Genomic DNA, 18,227 nt, shown 5'->3' on the forward strand with positions numbered 1-18,227 from the left:
ATTTCAAAAAAAAAAACCTGCCACTCTGTTTATTCACATTTCTTCATTAACCACATTTTAATGACTGTGTTGCTTTTTATTTTAGAGTGGAAATATTTTAGGTTACAGCCTTCTTTAAAAACTGAACCAGACGGAAAAAACAAACCCCTCAGAGCAAAACGCGACACAAGCTTGTTTTCATTTCAAATATTTAATAGTTCCCTTCAGACCTGATAAATCATCTTTACAACAGCAGGAAAGGAATCGGGTGAAGGGCAAAACCTGTAAAATAAACAATCCCTGGGATCCAGAGGCGTCTGATGCTGTTTAAACTATGAATTGTTCGCTGTTTCTCCACTGCCGTGGCACCAGCAAGCAGAGGTCTCTTTTACTGACTGCAAAACTTTTAGCATGGAGGTGTGGAAGTCAATGACATCCATGGCAATAGTACTGAAATTGCCCTTCTTAAATGAATGAAATGATCAACGGCTTTCAAACAGAGCTGTCTTCTGCATTAAAGTGTCTGCTGTAATTGAGGTTTCTTTCATGAAGGTGGGGAATGTTGTGTCACATGCCTGTGGAATTCAGGCTCTAACTGACCCTTGAATTCATTGCTGGCCATTATAAACAAAGTGGGCCTTCTCCTGCATATGTTTGGTGAACTATATAGGGCACTGGCTGGTCAGATGAGCAGCACTTATTCATGAATTCAGCACTGGATTAAATTGGGCCTTGACAGTATCAAACTTTTGAGTTAGGACAGACATTACTTTGTCTTAGAGTTAGAAGTGGATGATTGATGCCTTAGCGGCTGAATGAATTCTTTACTCATATAAATCAGGTTATGTTACGTGTTTTCACATTTAAAGAAAATGTCTGCGTTCATGCATGTGTTTTATGTACATCTACCTCCGAATTGAGCCATTTTGACAGTACTACACTAGCATGCAAATAAAATGACATTTAAAGTGGTAGTTCACCCAAATATAAAAATGTTTCCATTATTTACTCACCATTCTGTTGAATTCATTTATTAAGATATTTTAAATATTTTTTTTCTTACAGTGAAAGCCAAAATAGTTCAGATCCACACGGCACAATACTGACTTTCATTATATGGACAAAAAAATAAAAAATAAAAAAATAATTATATATATATATATATATATATATATATATATATATATATATATATATATATATATATATATATATATATATAGAAAGGCCTAAGTTCTCTGGACTGTCACTACTGTTTGGGTGGAGGGGTTGTTACAGGGAGGCCTGGGGCCAGTAAAAGGGTAGTGATTGCAATTTGAACAAAGCAGAAAGACAGCAAAAATGAGGAATGGGGGGTGGGGGTGATTACTGACCTCCTGAATCAGAGACGAAGAGCCACCGCCACCGAAAGCAGCACTCGAATCTTTCAGCTTCCTCCCTGGCTCGCTGCCTTGGCCTGACTGAACACATGTCAAGGGCACAACTGAAATCACGGGCTGAGATGTACAAAGAACTACATTTGACTCATGCTAATGAAGCCGGAAAAGAAAAAAAGGAGCATTTGTTTTAAACAAAGGTCACAACACAAATCATTCTGATGTTAGTTGTTTTAGTAGCAGACACTGTACTAACAGGCAAGTGAGTTAGATTATACATAAACATTTGAATATTTGCATTCACAGACAACAGGCCTTTTCTTTTTCCTTCCACCCCCATTATCCTCTTACATTCTTCTCCATTTCTATCCACTTAAAATGTCCATTTCAACCCAAAAAAGCCTGCAGTTAAGGGTCCATTATCCAAAAATCGTCTGTGGTATTAAGCAACAAGCTTATTGACTACTTTTACATGTGATCTTTAGCCTCGTGTGTCTCTGAACCAGACTGAGATTACCTTCCATCTTATAAATGATTCAGCTGCTAAGGAAAAGGGTGTTAACAACTTATGTTACACTTTTACACAAAGAGACAAAACTAACACAAAGATATGTCAAACAGACATAGCAAAATAAATAGATTTGACTGAACATTGCTATTCAGTTTAGAGAGCACAGTAATCAATTATTACTGTACATTTTTAATGACATTCCCAGCTAATCAGATGCAAAGCAAAAAAGTTCAGTAGAATAAAAGAAAACATTTCCATGTAGCTTTGGTCCTCACAAACCACATATCTTTTTTATGTTATGCTAGGGCTGCACAGTTTGCGAATCTAATCTTTGTATAGAGGCACAATTTTGCCCAAAGAATTAATATTATACGCTATAATAATATGACTATAAAATAATAATAATAATAATATTACTATTGTGATAATTCACTGTAGAACAATAAATACTAGTACGTACTAATATTTATGTAGCTTCATTTTTACATAAATTAGTGTAAATTTGTTCAGTATTTTTTCAATATTTCTTCATTTTCAAATGATAAAACTATCTATTTTTTTTTCTATCTATTTATACGGCGTTCCCTTAAGAGCGATTCATCCACAAGTCTTTCAGACAAACCACCAACTAGTCAGTTGTGCACATCCCTTACATTAAAATGCATCTTCATAATGCGATTGCATTACATCACACAGACATTTCATGCTTAGTGTGGTCAGACAAATTGCATGTCACGAGACACTTGTGTCACACCCCTGGACTCATTATGTTGTGTTTTCCCTCAACATGTATTCCTTGTCTCTGTTAATTAGTCATTCTATGCACCTGTGTTTAGTAATTATCTATAGTATTTAAGTTCCTGTCTTTGCGGGTCTACTTCATCCATACTAGTTGAATGATCGGTGTTCCCAATGTGGATTATTCCTGGATTAAAGACTTTCTGCTTGTATTTCACGTTTCTCTCTCGTTCCTCCCGCAGTGAAATGTGGCGACTTGTTGCATCACATAGTTAGAACATACTGTGATATGATTGTGTGCTGTACTTGTCCAAACCAATCAGGCAGTAATAAACTCATGTAAACACTAGGGGTGTGACGGTTCGTATATAACCGTGAGACCGGCGGTTATAGTTGAACACCGTCATTAGAACTCTATAACCGCCAAAACCGTGTCATTAAAATATTTTTTACAAAAATTTTTTAGATAGGATCATAAGATGCGCAATATATCGGGAGACATGGTTTTTACCACTTAATGAAGTTTTGTAAATCGTCAGACATGATATTTACCACTTCATAAAGTTTTGCTTTGTAGAAAACCTTTCTTAAAAACGAATTTCGTTTTGTACAAATTTTGTCTTAATTTTAATAAATGTTTCATCAACCAATTGCGTGTATTTTAATAAATAAAAAGCAAATATAGCAGACAATGATAACCGACATGGAAGCACCAGCGCGCCGCGTTCACTTGCACTGCACTGTGAACTAGAGCGCATCTCATCGTAAATGAAACTCAGCGTAGGCCTATGCCTCATATTTTAGCATTAAATATCTTTGCTGCATCCTTTCTAGAACAGACAATGGCATTTTTTTTGCGACTCGCATCAGCAAAGCATTGCATGGCCATAGACCGCAAAACAATCAGCGGATGGCGGGCGGGTGCGGCTTTGAAATATGCTCAAAAAACGTTGGCTCGGATGATGAGTTTTGTGACCGATCTCCTTAATAAATGGAGGTCTGAAATCTCTGCCCCTTTACCGATCAGAGCGCGCGCTGACACGGAGTTAACCCGCTATCTCCAAGAACAACCAATTGACTCTACGGTAGATCCACTAACCCATGTTATGTTATGAACCGTCACATTTGACTCACGTCATAACCGTCATCACCAATTCTGAAACCGGCACACCCCTAGTAAACACAGAGAATCTGTGTGTTGAGTGGGAGATCATTAGGAAGGTTGGATGTACAGAAGAAGCTAATCTTGTAAAGAGAGTATCTGATTCTGACCGTCAGCCTAAAATATTCAATGCTTGATCCCTCCCTATCTTTCATTACAACTCTTCACTTTAATGAACGCTGACGCATGAGGCCATATGGGCCAAGACTGATGACATGTGAGCTCAGCTGCTGCCATGCAACACACTGTGTCTTACTGATCCTGACAGAAAGAGAAATTAAAACACTTTAAGTAGCACCAAAAACCAAAATGTGAGGCCAGTGCAATATGATCTAAAAGTGAGATTTAGCTTGGCCTAAACATACTGCAAAAGATTAGACATTCCTTCACTGACCATTACTCTTGAACTGAAGGTAAAACGGCTCTGTATGTCCATTAATAGCTAATTTACTTCAAGTTCCTAGATAAATATATGATGAATTTTGCACAGTGAGCGGTAAATGACCTTAAAACCAATATATCACATGCAACACTAGTGATCATATATGACACTGCTGCACTCAATATGAGAAAAAAAACTGCACAATTACTGCACCGTATTCAAGCATGTCAAAGGTTAGTCACTGCACAATCTGAGAATGTTTTTACTGGCTCAGGTACTGTATATAGACTATCTAGCTGAAGTGAACAGAACATTTTGTTTATATCCTGGATATAATGTTTGCATAGACTATGCCTGGTAACCATGATCGCCAAGTGTATTGTGAAATCAGTCTACAATGACGCACTACTAATAAATGTGCAATGATATTGCCATGTTTCAGACAAGAGTGATTGAATGTTTCTCTTAATAAAGCTAGGTGTGCTTATCAGTTTGTTCCTGTTCTAGAACTGATAAAAAAGTACACAAAAACACATTTTACATCTCAACTAGTTAATCCACTGCAGAATCCACTGTTCATATAGGCTGCCTTTTGATCACTTAACTCCAGCATACAGGAAATCACGCAGGGCACACACACTCTGAATTGTGTCTAAATGATGCCATGTGGTCTTGAAATCACACCTCCTTCTTCAGATTAAGGGCAAAGTGTTGAAAAGCTATGGAGACCATTTACAGGGTAATGTACCATGCAAAACAGAGTATACTCTGAACCAAAAATGTGTTACTTATAAACGGACTGGAAATAGTTTGGGGGGGGGGGGTCATATTAGCGTTTGCTGTGTTTTTTCATTACCCTTTGACTTTTCCAAGCTACAACAGAAAGCCCAAGTAAAATGTACATTTCTTTTAACATGTGACATATACATTAAAGAGGCAAGCCAAACTAATCAATCCCCCTACATGGTACAATGTTGTTAGGTAACTTATTGTAAAAAAATGTGCTTCATGTGTGTATATATATATAGTCAAAAAAAATCAACATGCTATGAATAATTTTAAATGCTACAAGTGAATTTAGGAATCACAACATTATAATGTACAGTATGGAAAAACAATCTACATTTATTGAGACATTTATTATTTAAAGGTGTTATTACATTTTTAGTGGTTTTAAGGAAGGAGTGTAAGTGAATTCTATAACATGGCAATGGTAATGTGTCAAGTGGTCTACAACTGCCTGAGATATATACTGGTGAGATAAGATACTGATATATTGTGCATTCCTTCCGAATATATGATAGTTACACCAATACAAGTGTAAAATATTATAGGAAAAATTATAATTTTTTTTTAAATAAAAACATTTAAGCACATTTATCAGCCTCTAGCTCAAACTACAGTAAAAAAGTTGCATACATTCAGAGTTTGTGTGCTTACCGATGGCATTAAAATGGAATGCTCTTACTTAGACGTGTGACTGTTTTTGTTATTGCAGGCAGCGAGTAAGATGTAGACGTACAGTAGCTCTAGCTCTGGGTCTGTTACCAGTTCTGAATGTTCAGTATGGTTAATGTTCGGAGCAGGATTTTCAGATCACCTGCTGATGACATGTTCAACATGGATTTACAACAGACCACCAAGCTAAAGCAGGCTTCTCTGTCTTAGACGATCTAAAACAGAGAAGACTGGCATTCCATCAAATATTTCCACTTGTAGCACACATCCAAAGTGAACCTGCCACAGCTGTCAGAAGGTTAGCTCATACCACAGAAGGCTAACAACATTAATGCTTAGTAAAAATCACAACCTCTGTGCCATATGGAGAACTGGCTCCATGCATGTGTTTTAGCTTGAGACTGCATGCTGGGGAACTTAATGGCTCGCAGGACCCCAAAACATGTGAGCAAAGCAGTGTAATCAAACAGAAGGGGATACCGAAGGGGTGGAGCAGGCCTGTAAACTCAAAGAATGTTTTGTGTTGACTTTGGAGTTATTGTGTGTGTATGTGTGTGGATTTCAAAGAAGGGGCTCCAAGCATTTTTTATGAAGGTATAAATGGGCTTGAATTCAAGAGTGTTACTTGAGAAGACTTTAGGACAAGCTATTTACATATATCAACAGACTAACTGCAGAGGCTCATTTTAGGGCTGTGTTGGCTGCGAATAGCCTCTGTCTCTCACTTACACAAGTTTTTATTTTTTTTCCTTTTCAAAAACAAAGAGGTGCATATCTTTAAAGCCCTGCCCGATGAAAACGTTTGTTTAACCACAAAGACTATTTTGCCTTCCTGTCTGGGGGGGAACTTTGTCTTCACTTCATTGATTTCACAATTGCCTCATTTCCTATTTTCTCCAAGAGATGCTTTGCTTAATTGTGAGTGTTTTCGAGTGAATTAGGTCATCACTGGCTGCCTCGAAACTCATTCATTTCTTTTGAACTGCATTTTAAAAATCCAAAAAGATCATTCTGAATTTACACAGGTTTTGTAATGATTATTTGTAAAAGATTCAACATCCAAACTGTCTCCTCTTAACTCAGAACAAACAAAACAAAGTTCAAAGTTCAGAGAGTGCTAATACCCTCTAAGCCTAAAGACAATACATTAGCAGACTAATTTTACTAAAGTGGACTGGAGTTGCAAAGACAGCCCTCCCTTTCCACAAGCTTCTGTAGTGAAACCTAACACCACGGCTGGGTTTCCTCCACCCCGTTCAGCCCTGCCCAGCCCCCTCTATGGTCCCGTAAAAGACTTGTTATGGGAAAAAGCCATTCTGTGAGTTTTTTTATGTTTGCAAAACATGACAGAGTGATACAGAGGAGGGGATCAAACATATGACCTGAAAACAAAGTGGAGGTCTTACTGAGCAATCAAAAGATGATATTTGCTGTAGGGAAAAAGTACACTCTGTATTTTAGTGAACACATTTGATATGTGCTTCAAACAGGTTGAGATATAAAGCCTGCTTATCTAGCATATTAACTCTAAATTGGAATGTGTTTAACATTACATACACTATTATTCAAAAGGTTGGGGTCTGTGTGATACAGGCGCGAGTCGACACAGGTTGCGTGCGTGCGTCAAGCCTCATCCATACTGCCAGACGCGCTCGTGGAGATTTGCGGTGTAGGCCCGCGCGAGAATATAACCGAGCATTACGAAACAGGCTGTGTGAGTGAACTGTGAACAGCTCGTCCGTGAGGTGGGATTCACATCGTGTGGGGAAGAGAGGAGAGAGTATGAGAATCATTCAGAGACTCAGGCTGTTTGTGCGGTCTTCTGAATTGGGAATAGCGAACATGCAATAAGAGATGCTCTTGATGCATTGTGACTCACGCAGCTCTTGTAAATTATCTTTTTTGTTCGTGGTCTGTCTTTTCAAAGCTTAAGTTACATAACTTTTTCTTCAGTTTTAATTTGCCTAACTATTGAACTGACCCTGTAGACGCCATAATCCCACTCTGTCTCTCTCCTGCTTTCCTTTTTTTTCTTCTTTATGGTGGGCATTTACACAGTTGGTTAGAGCAGTGCTGATTGGGGAGAACGGAGGTGCACTTATTCTATTGGTTAGTAAGACTGCCACTCAAGACTGACAGTCATGCATATTCTCTACAGAGTCATATCGCGTCCACATCGCAGGCTTTTGCGATTAGCAAATCGCAATGTCTCAAATCGCGATTTCGATTCGATTTTGATTAATCGCACAGCCCTAGTTGGGGTCAGTAATAATTTTTTTAATGAATGCTTTGATTCAGCAAGGATGCATTTAATAGATCAAAAATGAAAGCAGAGACTTTTATAAAAGATTTTCCATTTTAAAAAAGTGCTAAAATATTTACAAAAAATCTTTAAAAATTATATCACATTTCGCACAAAAATTTTAAGCAGCACAACAGCATTGATTATAATAAGAAATGTTTCTTTGGCACCAAAACAGCATATTAAAATTATTTCTGAAGGACCATGTGACAAATTCAGCTTTGTCATCACAAGAATAAATGACATTTCAAAATATACTCCAATATGGAACTGTTATTTTAAATTGTTAGAATATTTCACAGTATTGCTGTTTACATTTTATTTTATTTTTGATCAAATAAATGGAACCTTGGTGAGCATGAGAGACTCAAAAATATTTTTACATTTTACTAATTCCAAACTTCTATTATAAACTCAAATATTACTTAAGGCTGGTTCACCTGGCAGGATAATTAGGCCAATTTTAGCCCCGATTCACCCCTTCCGACAATCTTAGGATGCTCCGATTATCGTAAAATAATCTGATCAAATATTCCTGCCGTGTGTGGTGTGTTAAGACTGCTCTCCTCTGCTCGGAAGAACGTTGGGACCGCTCCGATCTCAAATCGGGGATATCCAACATGTTGGCTTTATATGGTGTCCCCCGAGGACAAACAATCATGCAGCCTGTGGACTGTGGCGTGTAGCCAATCAGAAAGCGAAGTGACGAGGCAGCGAGGAAGTACCGGGAAACAAAATCAAAACAGCCGGCGTATATAATCTAACAAATATAACAAATACAAATAAAGTCGATGGGCATAACTACATCCACAACTGCAGTCCACCAGAGTACATGGAAACGAATATATGAACGTTTATTTCAACGGTTATTAATCTGTGTAGTACGTAACAACATTTCTATGAGATAAAACAACAAATATCATGATGTAGCAAGTATAGTCCATGCTCGCGTTGTCTCCACCTCTTTGACCATCGCCTTTTCTTGTTTTTCTTATGTTTTTTTTCTGTTAAAAACAAAGCACAAACTATGGCCACTGCATCCTCTTCTTCCGCCATGATTGTTTACTCTGAAGTCACGTTTGATCTCGAGGGATTTTGCGAGATTTCCTGTCTGACCTGGGAATGCTTGGGAGTCAAATCGGTTTGTGTGTGATGTGTTGATTTTGCCGTGTGGCTGCACACCACACACTGAACGACCAAAACTGTTAGACCCGTGATTTTTTATCGCCGTGTGTGGGGTCTCTCAGGTTTGGAAAATCGGCCGACAATTTTAAAATCGTCCCGTGTGAACCAGGCCTTATGTTTTAAAACATAACTTAATTTGTTAGAAAAATAATGCTTTAATAAGTTTGCTATTTTAAGTATATAAAAACATTTGTGCAATGCAATGCAAAATCCTTCTGGTATTTCAGTGCATACATCTAACAAACACTACATATGCAAAAGTAAAGGGCCAGTAAATATTTAAATGTGAAGCAATGTTAGTCCAGAATGTGATTCTCTTTGTGGACACACACACATTTAAACATGTTTGTCTGGCTAGACTGTAGTGAAGTATGCCGTTTGTTCCTATTTCGTAATGGCTTGGCTTTGAGCCGACCCATAAGCACCCGGAGAGGGATATCCCAGCATTATTGGGAGGGAGCCAGGTTGGAATGCTACCAGGTCTAGCTTCCTGCATTCCTGCCAAAACTCTACGCAACTACTAGCTTTTTTTCCTCTCCCTTCACTGTTTCTTTGACAATAAACAGCCGTTTGGTAACCGGTTTAACTTTGTCTCTTCCAATCCTTTCGCTGTCTGGCTCTCTCTCCTATCTATTCTGTTATCCTTTGATGAATGACTCATTTCTAACATCAGTCCACATCTAGCTTAGGCTTGACTAAAAGAGGAATGAATTTATAACATTTTAATTGAAAGTTATTTAGATTATTGGGTTTAGTTTTTAACTAAGGAATAATGTACAGAAACATAAATTAAAGATAATGAAAACACTTTGGGCTGACTTATAAAATTATTTCCAAGCTAAGTAATTGTCTGTATTTAATACTGTATTCAAATACTGAAACCAGGAATTGGTCCCAATTAATTTTAATGCCAATCTATTTGTACATTCTTCTAAAAAAACTTTCTTATTTTAAGAAACCATTTCTAGCATTTTCTAAATGTTGAAAACAGGGAGTACAGTGGCTCCAGTCAGTCTGCTAAATGCTATCGGCATCCTTATATTGTTTCTGCATTTCACTTGATTCGTCCAAATAGCTCAAAAGTGATTACAAAATGCAATTCCTCGACTTCTGCAAAACCACACTAATTGTGTTGTGTAACACTGTCCTTAAGCAAATTGGTTGGTATTATTTGTATACCTCTATTATCAAAAAACGACATACTAATTAGTTTTTCTTGTTAAAGTTCTTTATAAATCTAATAGCGAAACACAACTTTTAGAAATTAAAACCCAACATATAACACCACATTATTAAAATAAGGTTGACCTTATTTGAGATCTTTCTTCTTTTTTGCATTGTTTTTCTCCATTTCATAACGCTGAGTCAAAACAGCTGTCCTTATTCAAACTGAATTGTTCCCTTACATTAAGCGAGTGCTTACGCTAATGCAGCCGCTAATGTGCAAGTCTCATTTGGCCAGGTCTCTGATATGGAATAAGGAATGACAAGTCCATCCAGATTCATTTTGCATCTGTGTTTGCTTAAGAGCCTCACTCTCAGTGTATCACTCTAAATTTTCCTTTGAGGATATAGTGGAGCAAAACTGCTGCAGCATAACTATAAAACATTCTTGTGCATAACCCTGAATATCCAGTGTACAGGTGTACTGTACAAGCAGCCTTGAATAACTCAAATGTGCCCATACCAAAATAGTTTTAAATAAAACAACCAAAACCATCAAACCAGACTAAGATTTTGCACTTCTCCACATCAACAGCAAAGACTTTAATAAAAAACATATTTGCTTTTTATGCTTTCAGCAAAATTTTGTGTGCTTAGTCTGCAGACTGTATATGTCTATATGCTAATGAAGAAACTAGACAATGAAGCAAGGATCAATCTTGATATAGTTGAACTTAATGTATAATGTCAATGCATGATGCAAGTGTGGTTTTTATTAAGATTAAGCATTAAAACTGTAGCACTGCCGAAAAGCCTGTTGTTTCCATTTAATAACTCAGTTTTTTTATTATGACAACCAGCTGTGTCGCCCTGAATGATACTGAGGCTTATGCAGGTAGTTTCACACAGGATTGAACCCAATCTCACTTCAAGCTTTCAAACTTTACACATTAGTAATCACCAGAGAGTTCACCCGAGTGCACATTCAAGGGTTAAGGGAGAACATTACCAGAATCTATCACTCATGAACATACCTGTTTGAACTGCTCCTCATAAGTCCATTCGTGGTGCTGTGATTGTGCTTGCGGTGCCAAACCACTCGGTGATTCAGTCTGTCTGGGAGCTGAATAGGTTGGCTGGACTCTGGACATAAGTATCGGGGTACTTTTTGGAGACTGACCGTCACCGGGATAAACAGCATGGTGCGGTGGGTAATGAGCGAGGGGTCCTTCCATGTCTTCATCCCCTCCAGCCTCATTCATACTGTCATCTTCCTCCAAGTCGCGGTCTTCATCACCCATGCCGCGGTCCAGGTCTGGGTCGTCCTCCTCAACATCATCGATGTCGGAGTCGGCTGTGAGCTCGTGTGTCTGGTTCGGGGCTCCTGCAGCGAACGCTCCCCTCACCGCTGCTTGATAGTGGCGGAAAGCGATAGCTTGCTGGTGAATCTGCGACTCCACCATTGATCGGATTTCTTTCTCCTTGTCGGCTTGGCGGAGTTTCTCCTCCAGGGCGAGTCGAGTCGCCTGCTGCCGCTGCAGGTTCTCCATGACCGCCTCCAGCTTCATCCCGCTGCCGCCGCTCGAGTGACTGTGAGCCCCGGAGGAGCACACCAGCAGAGGAAGAGAGCTCGCCGACGAGAAAGCGGCTTGCTGTGGGCAACAGAAGGCAAATGTCACTACAAATTTGAGCTGGAACCAGAATTAAGGGTGACTTCGTGGAGTCAGACCCCCTTAATTAAGGCTTAAACCCCCCTCTCCAGAAAAAAAAACGAAATAGTTGGGTGTAAAGTAAATATTATTTTTCATACAAACAGTTGGATTTATAATAATTATAAAAGTTATAATTACAGTTAGTCAGACCACCTATATTTAGCTATAATAAAAAAGGCGGTGACGAACATAAAAGGTCGTCAGAAGATGTAACGTTAACCGTAATAACGCTTTTTACACGTTACCCATTACGATTCAGGCAGATCAATAAAGCATAAAAATATTATGTATGACATTATTGTAGGATACTTTCACATATCAGAACTACACAAAACTATCACAAAATATGTTGCTTTTGAAAGTATTTTTGATAATTGATATTTAGCTCATGGTAAAATGACAAATTCGCGGTGCACAAGAAGAGACCCGACAGAGTGTTCACGAACACTCCATTTACATTTTATAGTTTAGCAGAATGGACATGCCAAAAATATAACAAAAAAAGTAACCCTATATGTGGAACCTATGTGAATAATTATGTAGCCTTAGCCTACTTAACTAACAAAACGATTTATATCTTGAAAAAGACAAAACTGATGCACACTGCAAAATCCTTTTCAATCTTTCATATCATTGCCATTCATTTAATTTGTAGCTAACGTGTTATTTTTACTCGGTTTTACTCTTTAGTGAGCTAATTAAAATAGTCGGGAAAAGTAAACTTTTTTTTTACTTATTTTTTTTTTCGTATATTTTTCTTATATTAAAATGTTCAAATATTATTACCGAGTTCATAAGATAAAACTACTTATGAAAAGTACCTATGGAAATGATTCCACTAACAGAATAAACTATCTGACCGTCTGCACTGTAATTGCACGCAATGTCACATTTCTGATGTGAAAAACGACCTAAAATTATTCAAATTACGTAAGATAGCCTATAATGTATATGCTGTGTTGATAGCTAAGTCGAATGGCAACGTGTTCAGCGTAACACAACGTGCGTACAAACATCTAAGTGCAGTAAACATTGAATTCAATATCTAAAATACAGTGACAGGCTAAGAATAATGATATCTATATTCTACCTGAGGAGCATAAGCGCGTGCTTACCAGTGCAGATTTAGTTGCTATGCTTGTGTTGTCAACCATGCTTCTCCCGTCAAATGCGACGAATTTGCTCAACAGTGACCTTTTTCCCCAAACAAAGTCAGAAGAAGTGCTTGTATTTCCGTCTCAACATCTAACGTTAGATGTGTGTCGCGAAAGCAAAGAAATAGCTCTTTATGGAAACGGTTTCGCGACGCGCTCGCGCTCTTTGAGCAATTTGGCAACAAGTGGCCGTAACTGTAGAATGACCTCTGAAGACTAAAGATCAGATCAGTCCTGCCTCCATCTGCTCTCTACACGTCAATAGACGTGGATATAAGGCAATCAGGGCAGGGTCTGCACTAAGCCAACAGAAATTCAGCTGAGCAGCGAATAAGATCAGCTTCCTGCGCGCGCTTCTCTTCAAACACAGCACTTCAAACTTCATTAAATTGAAACTCATCGAACTCTTAACATTCTACACATTTTAACTTCAAACGAATGCTCCGCCTTTAAGAGTTCACGGTGTGGAAAATGTGGAAAGATGTATCCAGCACTTTAAGAGGGCTTTGCATGCGTGAAACGCAAATGATAAAGTAGGCTAAGCTATAATTATAGCCTCATCTTACTCACGCGTTGTTCCTCAAAACAAATGTACGCATACATTTATGTTGCAGATACAAGATTAGCGAAATATAGTTGGTTTTAAGGTTTTACATATGTTGAAAACACGTTTATATGATATATAGGCGAAAATATATTTGAAATATATTACAGCATTTACAGTTTGATATAACCAGCTGGTAAAAATGTTCATGTGTATTGGCTTTTATTTTAATTTTTAATTTAATTTTTTGCATCTTATTCTCTGAAACAGAATCCTCATACGCTCTGTTTAGCAATGCGTTAAAACATGAGGTCACTGAAAATACAAAAACTCCAGATTTAATTTTAAGATATGCAATTTAGGTTGTGATTTTTTTTTTCTACGTAGGCTATAATATGCAGCTAATGTTCACTCATGCAGAATAAAAGTCCGTTCACTACATTACACCAGCATGTAGAGGGACATAAATAGTACAGATAAATACATCCTTCTGACTGCAGAACATATATTTGCCATTCATCATGCCATTATCCAATATTTGTAATTCTATGAACTGAATAAACAGACTTATGATTGAATTCCATGATAGATAGATATATAGATAGATAGATAGATAGATAGATAGATAGATAGATAGATAGATAGATGGATAGATAGATAGATAGATAGATGGATGATGTCTGAATAAGTCCATATAGCACTAAACAACAGGCGATTTCTCCCATGACCCCTGCTCTCTGATTATGATGAAATAACCTATTATCTTTTGACCTCAATAACTCCTTAAAAGAATGCTGTGTTGCTTTATGCCCTCAAACCACTGAGCAAAATTGATAATCATTCCACAGTTACAATCCATTCAAGTTAAAGCAAGGCTAAGGTCTTGCACTGACACTAAGGCTAGAATGATGGTTAATATGTTTGACACTGTGATCAGAGGAATCTCTTAATGGCAGGTTTGAATTCATGAACGTTACACAATACTCCAATTGTGATATTTGCATATCTTGGAACAACGAGACTTTTTAGTTAAAGCTATAAGATATGTTGAGACACATGCCACAGATCTAATGCAATTGTTAAAAAAAAAAAAAATAGGTCAGACTGAGGTAACTGTTGCTAAGGTTATGTAAACAAAACATCTCTTCCAACAAAGAGAGGCAACAGCTCACTGGATTCAAATTCATAAAATGAAATAAATGGTGTGAGTAATGTGTTATTTAACATCTCCACCTGCTGTTCATATTCGGTTAATACATGTAAAGTATGGTTCAATTGAAAGCCTCCATTGAGAGCTCCATGTGATTCTTATATTATATTTGAGAAATTAATACAAGATATTTTAAAAGAGGATATATATAGTTTTCCACATTATTAAGCCATATATATATTCTTTATCACAACATGGCTAATAATCCAGTTTCAGCTATAAAATTACTCAATAAAATAAAAATGACTCGTCATATAACTTACTGAAAACCTGTCATTGTTTTTTTTTGAAGCACTCACATTTTTAGAAACACTTAGCTAATGAAAACATACGGGCATCAGCTCCAAGATGACAGCTAAGTAAATTCAATAACAATAACACAATTGGGTGCTTAATAGATAAAGCACAATGGTGTGATTGCGAGAAAAAATAGCATCACGTGCAATACAAATGTATTTTGGTTTGTTGCTGCATCATCTGTGGCCCGGGACACTGATAGGCTGCATTCCCTTTGAGCAGGTGAGCTCGGAGTGTAATTAGGCAATTGCAACAGGCACATAATAAAGGTTATGAAATGTATTCTTTAAAGGTTACGAAGTAATAAACCACAGTAGTCTTATAACATGAGTGATCAATTACAAATGCATGCATGCGTAAAAGACTGAAGACCTTTAGATTTTTTTCAGCTCACCAGAATACAAGTGATTGACATAAACAGCAGAGGGAGTAAATATGTTGACCAAGACCTGCATATTTAAGTTAACAGTTGAAAATGAAACAGTGGATAATTAAATCAATATTGATCAGGGTTATTGATCATTGAAAACTTTGGTCAGTGTATAAGAATAATAGTGGATCTTAGTTTTTCCAATGCGTTCAAATTATTCTTTCATGCAAAGCAAGTACAAAAATTCATCTTTTTAATTCAGGCTGCATAACTGATGAACGCATTAACTCATTCTTTTGTTTATGTAAGTTTTGGAAATGTTGTTCAAATCAGGAAAATAGTTTGTCAATAATGCAAGAGGACAATAATCATAATGTATGTACGTATCATACACAACTAACATGTGTCTCTACTGTAATGCATGGTGTGTGTGTGTGTGTGTGTGTGTGTGTGTGTGTGTGTTTAAATGCCTGAAACACACTCGTAAGACAGTACTAATGTCATTGTGTTGAAAAGTCTGTGGGTTAAAAGGAAGGCTAGCTACTGTAATTACATCTCTTGCTCTCTATCTGAGTGCATTTTGGCTAATTGTTCTCTCCCTCGTGACTCATGACCACTGTAGCATCTAAAAAACAATTTCTAGGTATTTATCAGCATTAACGCTGGGAGGTGATGCTTTCAAAGAAAAGCATTATTGGACTGGTATGTTAGGAAATGCATCCAAAGCTGTATTAAAATTAGTATGTTAAGAATTACACCTTTTCTAAGGGTGCATGCGTGTAAAGGTTTACTTGTGTTCTTTGAGTTTATTATGTTCAGTACCTATGTGCATACTGCAAAAACTGAAAGTTCAACCTGAGATTGAACTAATTAGTGTGAGTGAAGAAGAAATTCCAAGACTAAATCAGTCTGATGATTAATCTCTGGAAAGGTGCACTATAAGTAACATTGCTCTGATCAGTCATTTTATACTGTGCGACTTATACTGAGAGTCAGTCATGATCAAATAAATTCCATAAGTAAAGGTTTCCATTAAAGGGGAATTACAGGGGGATAATGTGAGACTGATCATATGAGCTCAACACGTTAACAGTCAGGTTAACACACAAAAATCCAATGAGTTCAAATGTGTTTGTGGGCCATAAAGACAATTACATTTCAGTAAAATGTATTGATTCTGCTTTGCTTGACAATATCAAACATGTTCACTGAATAACTGAACTGAACTGAACTGATCTGAAAACAGCTACTATATTATCTTCTATAGAGCGTCTTTTTAGCTCAAATGGAAGTCTTAATTCTAATTAAAATGAATGATGATTAATTTATCTCTTTTGTTGACACTGGCATGGGTTTTTTATTTTATTTTTTTCTTCCTGTTTACTACTGCTTTGCAGCATTTTGTGATGTATTGCTGTTTTCTTAGATGCCTTTGTGTGAAACAGCCAGTAGGTGTCTTCAAAAACACAACAGTAGTTCAGCAACAAGTCAGCAGGGACCTGACAGTTATAATATAAACTGCTGCTTAAGAAGTGATTAGAAAGGCATGCAAAGTTCCTTACACACAGACTTACATATAAAGGTTTCTGCCTTGTTACAATGAGATAAAATTAGTTTATAATAATCACTAGCTAAAACAGTTTCTCTTGTAAGCCTGAAAACTTCATGGACAGATCCACTTTTGCATTCTTTTCCTTTAGGAGACTATAGTTTTCAATCTGGTTATGGATTAGTGGTTATGAATGTTTTCGTCTGGGTTCTTCTTCTCCCTTTGATCGTGGCATTATGTACTTTCTGAGTGTTTGTGATTCTGGCAAATTCTTGCAGATTTCCTCAGATGTTGAGAGTACAAATAAGTGATGTTTATATTGAATTAATTTAATAACAGGGCAATTAACCTTTAGTACAGTATCTTGGTGTCTGATAATTTTTTTTTTAATAATGCATCAATTCATTCAAGTTTTTTAGTCTAAAATGAGATTGCAAAGAAAATGAGAAACCAAGGGATAAGGTTGCACTTTCGTGTTTCGTGACATCTCTTTATTGAAAACCATGATTTTGCCAACTACGAGCTAGAGACCTTAATCTAGCATAATCAGGATTAATTAACAAAGCCCACTGACAGATGGCTTCAATTACGTGAGCACTGTAATACATTTAAGAGAGAAAAAATTCAAAACAAGTATAACATAGGGAAATGGAACGAATCTTGTGCTGTTATCTTTATATCGATTTTGTTTTTATCCAGTCTGAATTTGTAATACCTATGTGGGCAATCAAAAGAGCAGGGATTCAGAACAGTCTCATTGTCTGAAGCCACAGACTCAGCGCACCATTTAGCAGTGACGTGAATAAGAAATATTGTGTCTGGAGAGCTTGGCTGAGTTTTTAATCTGCCGCTAAATCTGTCCTGATATGGCATCTTTTTTATGAAAAGTGCTTTTACTTTGAGTCTTGCTATTAAATTATAAGAAATCTATGTTACATTATTATCCAGAGTTATAATTTTATATCCATTTAAAAAGCTTGAAAATAAATTTGGCAAATCTGTGATCTGTTGCTGTATGTCTACCACTAGATGTCACTATGATAGTGCTTGAATTATTGAGTTCATGGATGGCTATGCAGTCCACTAATAAAAATGTGACATGATATGTTGCATGACATACGATTATTGGTTGAT

At 37.0% G+C, this 18,227-nt stretch overlaps 1 protein-coding gene across 3 annotated transcripts in view; it reads right to left on the reverse strand.

The window, feature by feature from the left end:
- LOC128002441 (AT-rich interactive domain-containing protein 3A-like) overlaps positions 1 to 18,227 on the reverse strand; it is a 148,310-nt gene that overhangs the window by 62,744 nt on the left and 67,339 nt on the right. The window contains exons 1-3 of one of the 3 annotated variants that reach the window (XM_052592443.1): positions 13,085 to 13,546; positions 11,292 to 11,909; positions 1,353 to 1,439 (exon numbers count right to left, since the gene is read on the reverse strand). In XM_052592443.1, coding sequence (XP_052448403.1) covers positions 1,353 to 1,439; positions 11,292 to 11,909; positions 13,085 to 13,123 — 744 coding nt within the window. In that variant the 5' untranslated portion in view covers positions 13,124 to 13,546. Of the gene's footprint in view, positions 1 to 1,352; positions 1,440 to 11,291; positions 11,910 to 13,084; positions 13,547 to 18,227 lie in introns of those variants that run through there. The other 2 variants (XM_052592445.1, XM_052592444.1) reach the window with 2 other exon arrangements.

Source organism: Carassius gibelio, chromosome A5, assembly GCF_023724105.1.
Source record: "Carassius gibelio isolate Cgi1373 ecotype wild population from Czech Republic chromosome A5, carGib1.2-hapl.c, whole genome shotgun sequence".
Lineage (NCBI taxonomy): Eukaryota > Metazoa > Chordata > Actinopteri > Cypriniformes > Cyprinidae > Carassius > Carassius gibelio.